This window comes from Eurosta solidaginis, chromosome 3 (assembly GCF_040869045.1).
Source record: "Eurosta solidaginis isolate ZX-2024a chromosome 3, ASM4086904v1, whole genome shotgun sequence".
NCBI classification, from domain to species: Eukaryota; Metazoa; Arthropoda; class Insecta; order Diptera; family Tephritidae; genus Eurosta; species Eurosta solidaginis.
The window spans coordinates 89,427,149-89,437,912 of NC_090321.1; the positions used below are offsets into that span (position 1 = coordinate 89,427,149).

General features: G+C 39.7%; 1 protein-coding gene across 3 annotated transcripts; it reads left to right on the top strand.

The window, feature by feature from the left end:
- Positions 1-1,311: 1,311 nt before the first annotated feature.
- On the top strand, positions 1,312-8,815 carry LOC137244127 (protein transport protein Sec24C-like). 3 transcript variants are annotated; one of them, XM_067772693.1, is made up of 10 exons: positions 1,312-1,508; positions 1,570-2,047; positions 2,112-2,338; positions 2,399-2,628; positions 2,686-3,025; positions 3,079-3,367; positions 3,433-3,606; positions 3,666-3,783; positions 7,306-7,567; positions 7,627-8,815. In XM_067772693.1, exons 3-4 carry the CDS (start codon positions 2,193-2,195, stop codon positions 2,568-2,570), a joined length of 318 nt encoding a protein of 105 aa, XP_067628794.1. In that variant the 5' UTR covers positions 1,312-1,508; positions 1,570-2,047; positions 2,112-2,192; the 3' UTR covers positions 2,571-2,628; positions 2,686-3,025; positions 3,079-3,367; positions 3,433-3,606; positions 3,666-3,783; positions 7,306-7,567; positions 7,627-8,815. The 3 variants fall into 3 exon arrangements, with proteins under 3 accessions (XP_067628794.1, XP_067628796.1, XP_067628795.1); XM_067772695.1 differs by having other exon boundaries at positions 3,693-3,783; XM_067772694.1 differs by having other exon boundaries at positions 3,433-3,575; positions 3,633-3,783.
- The last annotated feature ends 1,949 nt before the right edge of the window (positions 8,816-10,764 follow it).

Sequence of the window (10,764 nt, forward strand, 5' to 3'; positions counted from 1 at the left end):
GATTGCAGTTATTATACAAAAAGGCCTAAAGATTGTTTAAAATTTTGTTGAAATATCCTAAAATTATTATATAAAATTGTAGGTTACAAATAAATGAACTAGAAATTCTTTTTCAGTATTTGTTTCTGCCATTTGCACCATGAAAATTTGTAATTCCAAAAGTGGATGTTTCCATAAGCATGCATGCAAAATGGTCAATGGCAACAGTGCTTTGCTGTAAACAATACACACACAAATATGTTATGTACATGTACACAGACGCACACATTGATTCCTACGGGCTTGAGAGTTCGGTCAAACGTGTTTCGTACGACAAACGTCCGTACGTACGACACACGTCGGTGGGTAACTGCCGCATAAGCCGTGGTTACTCACGAACGTACGTAGAAAAAACGTGTCAGCTGACACGACCTATCTTATGAGTGTGCAATGTAAACGAAAACTCACCGACGTGCAACGCCCGTACGTACGTAGCCCGGAACGTAGAAATCAAAACAATTTTGATTTTTTCCGTAAGAACGTGTCAGCTGATCGCTCTCTCACTAGACAGAGTTGCCTAGTAAACTTTTGTGCGCTAATTTTTGACCGTTTGCAATTTTATGGAAAAACGCCTAATTAAAGTTTGAAAAACTGTGAAAATAATTCGAAATAATTATGTAAAAGTGCTGATTATAAATATTAAATCTATTTATACTTATTTAATAGTATTCCGGCCTTTTACAATATCAAAAATTAAATTGGAAAAAGTTGATGTTTCCATAAGCATACATGCAAAATGGTCAATGGCAACAGTGCTTATCTGTAAACAATACACACACAAATATGTTATGTACATGTACACAGACGCACACAATGTCTCCTACGGGCTTGAGAGTTCGGTCAAACGTGCTTCGTACGACAAACGGCCGTACGTACGGCACACGTCGGTGGGTAATTGCCGCATTAAGCTAGTGCCTGTCAGAAAGAAGTCAACACCCCTGCAAAAATCGTGTGACCAAAAACGCACACAGACACACGAAATTTTGACAGGGGTGACGATTTGGAATGAAAAATTCTCCAAATGAAATAGCATGTTGACAAATTTAGCTTTCCCACAATGTATCGTGCTCTCTCGCACCTATTATTTTTATAGGGATAGCAAAATACGTCATTTTTCGTGCAAAAAAATCCGCCGTTTCTAATTCAGCAGAGACAGCAAAACATTTGGTGGTCGAAAATTTTTTCAATTTAGAGAGTTTTAAATGGAATATCTCCGGAAAGATTTAAAATTAAGAGGGAGTTCTCCAGATCACATATATATATATTTTAATTTTTATTTGATACCAAGTTTTACCCCTAACTCGGGGGGTGCTATTCTAAAATTTTCCCAAAGTCTTTAATATACAATGATTTTTGCTGTTTATTTCGACAATTTTTTATTTGATTTTTGTGCTCATCGAAAGACATCACAATTATGTAGCACCATGCCGCGAATTATGATAAAAGATGGTGTGTGGAGAAACACTGAGGTAAGCATTTGACGCGACTGGTTACTCTTGGCCGTTTATTAACTAAATTGATAACTTTCAGGATGAAATCCTCAAAGCAGCTGTAATGAAATATGGTAAAAACCAGTGGTCACGTATTGCATAACTGCTGCACCGCAAATCTGCCAAGCAATGTAAGGCACGCTGGTACGAATGGCTTGATCCTAGCATAAAGAAGACAGAATGGTCATGGGAGAAAGATGAAAAGCTTTTGCATTTTGCCAAATTAATGCCAACACAATGGCGTACAATTGCGCCGATTATTTCAGAGGGTTAACTGGCACCAATTGTTCACACCAAATTGTTAGGTACAGGATTCGCCACGGGTAGGTGAGGTTGGCAATCACAACCCCCTGAATCATTTTGGTCGGCAGGTATGCCGCGGATATATTCTTGGCACTTGTTATTGATGGCTTTTATGATGCCACCAACACAACCTGGACAGACGCCAATGCTCAGTCAACCACCCAAGCCCGGTCAACCTCCAATACCCGGACACGTCCGGACGTCTTGGTTATAATGTATGTTAATACAACTAATAATTTACAAATTTGCTGATGATTATTTTTGTGTTATTTTCTTTAGCAACCACCTGCACCTGTTACTGGTAAATATCAACAGCCGCAACAGTATGATCAAGCCCAACGCCGTTTAGATCCCGATCAGATGCCAAATCCGATAAGCGTTATCATTGAAAATCAAAATAGCGCTGGTGGTGCTTTTATTACTAATGAACAGGGTTTATTACCACCATTTGTGACCACAAAATATGTGGTAGAAGATCAGGGTAACTCCTCGCCACGTTACGTTAGGTATCGATAATCGAAATTAATGTTTTGCTTGGCAATTACCTTGATCTTTCTTCTTTGCAGGTCGTCTTTGTATTGCATACCTGCAACAGCTGATTTATTAAAAACAACAGCTTTGTCCATTACACTTACCGTCTCACCAATGGCACGCACGGTTGAGGGTGAATATGAGCCACCCATTGTAAATTTTGGTGAATTGGGTGCAATTAGATGCAATCGTTGCAAGGCTCAATAGCAACTTGTAGATGCTGGTCGTCGTTTCCAATGTCTAATGTGTAAAGTAACAAGAGATGGTAAAAAAAATCTTTCACTTTTACTTGTGTTCATTGATCCATATTTTTTCTCAACAGTGCCAACTGCATATTTCCAACATTTGGGCCATACCGGACAGCGTGTCAATAAATATGAATGTCTTGAACTTGTATTGGTTACATGAGTATTTGTGTAAAAAATGCTTGGGTACCGATAGCTCCCATGGTAAACCTCAACTCATATCCAACATCAATGCCTCGCATTCAATTGTGGCACTGTACGCACTACATTGGGTTCACGTAGTATTGACAAGCATATTGTTGATTCCAGTGGTAAGGCCACAATTTCAAATGATGGGGAAACCATTATGAAACCATTGGATATTGTGAATCCAGCCGTAAAACTCTAGTAGACATCGCCAAATCTCAAAATGCTGAGGTAAGTTTTTTGTTATATTAGAATGTGTAGAATAAAAATGTTTCTCTTATGAGGTCGGCGATGGCACCACTTCAGTAGTATTTTAAGCATGTGAAATCTTAAAACAAGTTAAGCCAGATGTTGAGGAAGGCGTGCATGCACGTATCATCATTAAAGCTATACGTAAAGCATTACAATTATGCATGCTAAAATATGACATGGCTGTACATGTCGAAGCGCCAATCAAAGGAGCAACAAAGTGTTATTGGAAAAATGATCTGCCACAGCAATGTCCTCTAATGTCCAAGAGTATCAGAAAATTGTTGATGCTGAATGGCGTATTCTGTAGAATAAACTAGCTATGTAAGGCGCCAATGTTGTGTTTTCTAAATTGCCAATTGGTGATGTTGATACACAGTATTTTGCAGATCGTGATATGTTCTGTGCTGTTCATGTACCAGAAGAAGATTGGAAACGTAGAATGAAAGCTTGTGGTGGTGCTGTTATGACTACAGCTAATGATATTAATTCAAGTGTTTTGGGTCAATGTGATTACTTTGAAGAACGTCAGGTTGGTGGTGAACGTTTCAACATTTTCCAAGGTTTGACATTAATTTCATTTTTATAGTTTATAATTATTTAAAGATTGCGTTAATGCTAGAACAAGTACATTGATTTTACGTGGCAGTGTTGAACAATTTTTGGAAGAAACTGAGCTTCGTTACATGATGCTAAATTGCTTGTGCGGCGTACAATTAAACATGATTCTGTTGTTGCTGGTAAGTCAAAATACAAAAAAGTCTAATCTTAGGGCCTCATTCTCTATTACGAAACGAACTTTCGATGCGGATCAGAGACGAATCGCTAGTGTATTTGCACTATGTTAAACAATGGCAACTTATCACTTGACAATTACTTTTGCCTTCCTGTTAGTTAGAAAGGTAAAGACCGAACGAAAATGATAGAGAATACCATTGCTAGACGATATCGTTTGGAGGCGAATCCTTCGTCTGAGCTATCGTTCGCAATACAGAATGAAGCCTTTAAATTGTTAAGTAATATAATGAAAAGATTGTGTCCAAATACCCCCAGCGGGTTAGGGGTCAGAATTTATCTGCGGTAGGTATGCCTGTCGTAAGAGGCGACTAAAATACCAGATTCAAGGGGCTGTGTAGCGCAACCCTTCAGGTTGCCAGCGCAATATATAGCTTCTCCAAACCCAATTATCAACCTCACCTATCCGCGGCGAATCCTGTTTCACTAACAGACAAGGATCTGGGGGGGGGGGGGGGGGGGGGGTGGATAGGGAGGGATGGCCTGAAGGTTTAATGTGGCCACATAAATCGTTCCCGAGATAGTCGGGCTAGCACTTTAATGGTGCTGTGTTACTGGAGCGTACCGGATCTGTATCCGGCTAAAGGATCATCACATCGATAACACTCCCCAAAGCCTTCGGGGAGCAACCTTATCGCTACAAAAACAACAACAACATTGTGTCCAAATCCCGAAAAAAAAACTATAAAATTTGTGTCAGTGAAATGATAATTATTGCTTTTGGTTGTTAGTTTTGAGGCATCGTCATCGAGTTCCTTCTGATCGTATATGCCGGTTCTTTTGCATTCTTTTACATGCATAAAGTGCCGTTGAAGCCTTCCTCACCCACTCCTCCACGTTGAGCTTCCATGACAGCTTACTGTCTAGGATCATTCCTAGATAATTTGTGCAAGGTTTCTCCCGTAGGGTCGCCCCTCCTAACTTAGGCCTGGTCCAATTAGGGACCTTGTACCTCTTTGTAAACAAGACCATATGCAACGTCATCTGCGTAAACCGTAAGTTTTTCTGGTCCCTCGTAGAATCCCCTAAGCAGCTGGTTAATGACCAGCGTCCACAGCAGAGCTGATAGCACCCCTCCCTGCGGAGTGCCCCTGTCCACTAATTTCGTGGCCGCGTACAATCCCCATTGCGATGTAATCTTACTGCAGTTTAACATGCATAATCGCTCATTTAGAAAGCCCCGGCAATTCTTAAGAAGACTTCTAGAGCATATTCCTTATATTCCAGGGCTTTTTCTATGCCTATTACCACCCTATGCAATGCGGTGTCTACTGACTTGCCTTTGGTGTACGCCTGTTGTGTTGTGGAGAGCAGCTTTTCATCCACGTTGGACTTTATGTAAACATCTAGCAGCCTCTCAAAGGTTTTGAGCAGAAATGATGGTAAGCTATTGGGTCTATAATCTTTGGGATACACGTGACCGACCTTCCCCGCCTTTGGTAGGAAAGCTACACGAGCAGTTCTCCAAGAGTGCGGTACATGATTCAGTTTATGCACCCATCGAATATTATTTTAAGCCATCCCACGACCGCCCTACTTGAAACTTGTAGCATAGCCGGACATGTACCATCTGAGCCCGGCGATTTCACCACCACTACGAGGTCCTCAGTAGTGTAATTAGGCAGCATATATGAATGCAGCTGTTTCCTTACCATTACTACAGCTCGCACCCGTCCTTCCGTTTGCGCATAGTAAACGCCAAATCCGCGCGCGCTAATTCCAGAAACCTTTCCTCCCGATGGAAGCCACGGCTCCTGGATCAGCGCGTTAGGAGGAGGAGTTCGCTCGACGCCACTTTACTGTGTTGGAGGTTTATCTGTAGGACTCGCAGCACCAATGGGCTGCTTGTTCCCCTCCAGCACCTTCATCGGGACGTCGTCGTCCTCCCCTAGCCCTTTTGGTTTAGAGTGTTCGAAGCCCCCTTCAGACTCTTGTACCTGTTGTGCCGGGTGTTCCTCTGTGCGACTCACAGCACCATCTGGCTGTTGGTCCCCTTCTAACACATTCGGAGTGACGTGGGCTACCTCCACCTGTCTTTTTTCCCTTAGGCTTTTGAGGTCCTTTTCGACTTCGCCCACGTCCAGCGTGTTAGGACTTTAATACCCGCGACTTCTTTTCCTGAGTCGCATATAAATTTTGCCTGTACCTAAGGACATTTTTCCAAGCTGCGCGTACAATATATCCTCCGCCTGCTTGTTTATTTGGAAGATGTATAACTGACCTTCCTCCGTAGGCCGAGATACAGTAAGTACCTTCCAATCCTGTGCCGGTATGTTCGGATTCTGATTCTGAAAAAGTCGCATTGTATCCTCCGACTTCATCACGCATGGTATCCATACCTTAACTTTTGGTACCTTGGGGATTTGCGCTTTATCCACCATCTCAAAACGCGCGTTCGTGCCCTGCCTTTGGGGGTTTGGAACCACTTCCTCCAGCCACCGCAAGCTCGCGATGTTGTCGCACGCTATCATCTTCATACCATTATACCATCCCCCGAATCAAAGGTTGGAAGGAGCTTACTTGGTTATTCCCGCATCATCTTAAGCTCCTTTTCTACAGATCTCCACCTTTCACTAGTCATCTGTTCGAAAGGACTGCTACGATCAACTAGCGCCACAGTCAGTGACTGCTTTGCCACATCACTCATTTTCTCGGGAAAAGCCGGCGTCTTAGTGTTATTTCTCTTTGGCACCTCCGAGAAAGTCGGAGTCTTAGCGTTATCTCCCTTTGGCTTATCTCCTACTTCCATAGTTGGAACTTCCCTCTGACTCGCAGCCTTCGAGGTAGTTGCTACCTCGCTATTGGGGCCCATTTGTCTTACAGCTTTGGGCCTACTTGTGTTGTCTATGGGACTGCCCTGCGTCGCGGCTCTGGGACTGGGCCCTTTCTGCCATTCGACGCTTCTTCCTCCTCATAACGGTTGCAGAACCGAGGGTTTCTCGCAGCAAACCTTTTGAACTGCCTTCGACCTACTTCTACCGCCTCATGAGCCCATGCCAAGCGCTCGATTTCCTCTTCTGTTGGGTCCACCACTGCTCCCAAGCACGGTCGACATTTGGCATGTTTTAAATAAGGTCACCGATGATTTGGTTGATGAAAATATCAGGTTTCGCGAGGCGACAAAACTGGAGAGATTGGGGAGATAGCTGTTTATTTTATTACAAAGTTCATCGATGTAGGAAACAATAGCATAGGCGTAGTAGCTATTGATATGTAGAAGTTAAGCAGAAGTTTGAATATGAGTTTTTTTAAGTTATAGCAAAAGCGTTGAGGATTTTTAAAATCTTACCAGGTACCTTCGTACATGTTTCTAAGAATGAAGAATAAAACCTATTCAAACTCAATTTTCACCAGGACAAAGCCGCTGAGACCTCGTTATACTTTAACATACAATACGTTACCCCATTTTAGCACAACTATCATTTTTTGATTTTATTAAATTTTATAAAATATTTCTTCCTCTACAGTTCTATTTCGGTATTGGATGGTAAATATGGCTTTCGCATTTTCTCCATCAATAACTGTGAAAAGGTGGAAGAAATCTATGCGTGTAAATCTCACATATTATCTTGGTCGAGCGTTTCTTCAAAAAGAATCAAAATATCTTCCATTGCGTCTACGGCTCAAATACCCACAGTATATGAATGAATCGGTTGCACGAACTGGGTCTGAATACTGAAAAAGTACACATATTCAAAATCGATGAGGAGGCTGTGATGATGGTATAGGGTGAGTTGTTGAATAACATACGAAAACCACTTTAACCCATCTATATATTTGCATTACAGCTAAAGCTTTACAAACAGCAAAAATTGCTGGCGCCAAGCAATTGGAAAAGGCAGTGAAGCATTCATAACACTGTACGGATGGTGTAAAGTTAGAAACTGCTTGTAACAGCTGCCACCGACACAACGGTCATCTCTACTTCGCCGAGTAGCGGCTCGTCCGACTATCTATCGAAGACAGTATAATCATATCTTTTTCCAACACAGGTTAGCGATGTGCTTGCACAGGAAAAGATTTCAATTGGAAAACAAAAACCAATTAAGAGAGTTTATTTATTGTTAAAGTATTTTCTTTTCTTTATATCAACAGTATTAATTTAAGTTGCAATATCACGTTCATATATAATAAGGGATGTGATACGATTGCTGTCGGAATTAGATTTGAAACCAATCAATACTCCTGCTAAGGGTTGTAGAATTATTGCTTGAATAATTAGATTTAGAACAATAATAAGTCTGACTTTATTACAAGTCGTACATTTTTAAATTCATCAATTACGACAGCAATCGGATTCCACGACACCTTTGAATATTCTTGATTTGAAAAAAGAGTAAACGTAATCTGAATTTCTACTAAGCTTTAAGTTGTAGATTATTCAAATAATTGAAGTTTTTTCTGAAGCTTAAAATTATTTTCTGCTCGCTTAGAAAAGATTTCAATTGGAAAACAAAAACCAATTAAGAGAGTTTATGTTATTATTAAAGTACTTACTTTTCTTTATATCAATTGTATTAATTTAAGTTGCAATATCACGTACATATATAATAAGGGATGTGATACGATTGCTGTCGGAATTAGATTTGAAACCAATCAATACTCCTGCTTTGGGTTGCAGAATTATTGCTTGAATGATTAGATTTAGAACAATAATAAGTCTGACTCAATTAATAGTCGTACATTTTTAAGTTCTTCAATTACGACAGCAATCGGATCCACGACACCTTTGAATATTCTTGATCTGAATTTCTACTAAGCTTTAAGTTGTAGATTATTCAAATAATTGGAGTTTTTTCTGAAGCTTAAAATTATTTTTTGCTCGCTTAGAAGAGATTTCAATTGGAAAACAAAAACCAATTAAGCGAGTTTATTTATTATTAAAGTTCTTCTGTTTTATATGAACTGGATTAATATAAGTTCCAAGTTCATGTACATATATAATAATATTGAAAATAATAAATATTGAAAATTCAATTTTTTTGGTTCATATTTTATTCATATGGCTGCTCCAGGTAAAGTAAATCTGCAGGTAAAATGCACGTTATATGGCGGTTATATAAATGGTAAAACCGCAGTAAAATTGATTGTCAAATGACCCGAAAATGTAGAGTGAAATGACGGAAAAATTACCGCCATTTGACGAGCATAGTGACGTGTGTGAGCAGCACAGTGCTATGCTCACATCCTATAAGTGGGAGCGGAATGCACGATCACATTAATAGGAACGAAACGGAATATTTGGTCACAAAAGTTCATCACGCCCATGCAAACGTGACTATGAATATAACCGCTGCAGAAAGTCACAATGACCGTAAAATGACTAGTAAAATGACGTGGAGCGTTTTTGCAGGGACACTTGTACTTGTACACTATGTTCTCGCCGGGAGCTCAATTCAACTGACTGCATTTTAACTGTCATTCCAATATGCAAGTTCACTTTGTATCATTGTACAGGTTTACAAGTATGATATGTATGAGAGGGAAACAATTTCTTTCCCTTTCTAACACACGGCAGTTTGACACTTCGGTCAGTGTCAAACTAGCGTGGAACCTGCGTGGAACATGAGTTTTGACACTGAACGAAGTGTCAAAATTACCGGGGTTGCTTCGTCGAAAGCGACACAGGGAAGCAAGAAAGGGATCGGAATATCAGATATGGGTTGCTGTGATGGTAAATTTTTTGAACGAATTTAGTAGGAAATTTTAAGTGCACCCATATGGGTCCTTCAGAAAATTATAAAAAAGTCTTCAATTGGGGTATCTGAGGACGCGTAGTTATTTCAGAATTAAGAATACAAACACGTGAGTTAAGTTTTTCTACCCGTTCAAAAGTTCTCCGCGAAAAACAGTGTGAAACCGAGGTCGACTGCAATAACACGTCCAAAAAAGCGGAAAGAAAAATGAATAGACGCGTTTTGTCCTGTTGTCAATAGTCCGAAGAGAAAAACTATTCGAATTATTGGAAGCGAGGCCAAAACGCGTCTATTAATAACTCCCCCGACGGTTTTGGTCGTGTTTTAGCAATCGTCCCCGGTAATAAAGTATCACAATTTGTTAATTAAAATTGTCCAAAATATATGGTTATTCCCTACAAGAAACGCTGATAGTTTTACTAATACACGCACACTTGTAATTGACAATGCTGATCCTGCGATGACGTAAACATTGATACTCAAATTAATGTTGTTATGTTGTTCGCTCACGTATGTCCGCATGTACCCAACGACAGCCTATAATCATGAAAAAGGACTCAAACTGGGAAAGCTTCGGACACCTGGTACAGAACAAAATAACATACAGCAGATACCATTATGCATGTGAGACAGATACATAATTCTCAACGGAATTTTATGTATGCGAGAACAGTTTATCCGATTTAATCATGTTGTCACTACGGACTGTCATATGACAATCAAATGATTATCACGGTTGTTTTGTTATTTTTTAAATTCCGCCATTTTCAACCGACGAAAACCATATAAAAAATAAGTTTAAAAATCGAAAAAGAGAGCATTTCAAAGCTCCATGCTAAAAGAAAAAAAAATCGAAAATAATATTAAAAAATACCAAAAGCTGTCGGAAAGTGTGGGGCGCACTCAAAAAATTGATACGCGAAAAATAATAGTGGTTAGTGGTGATTTATTTTTAAATGTGTTTCCGCATGAGGAAAGCGCTCTTCTGTTGTTTTGTTATTTTCTGAATTTAAATTGAACATTCTGAACTCGAATTCTTATAAAAATATTTATTTTAAACAAATAAGAAACACGTATGCTTTTATCACGTACAAAATTAAAAACGTAATGAAATAAAGTAAATAAAAAGAAAAAGCATTGATTCATTTTTAGCGGAATATAACCATGGTCATATATGATAGTATAACAGTCAAACGTGATATCTACAGTAAACTATCATTTATGACACTT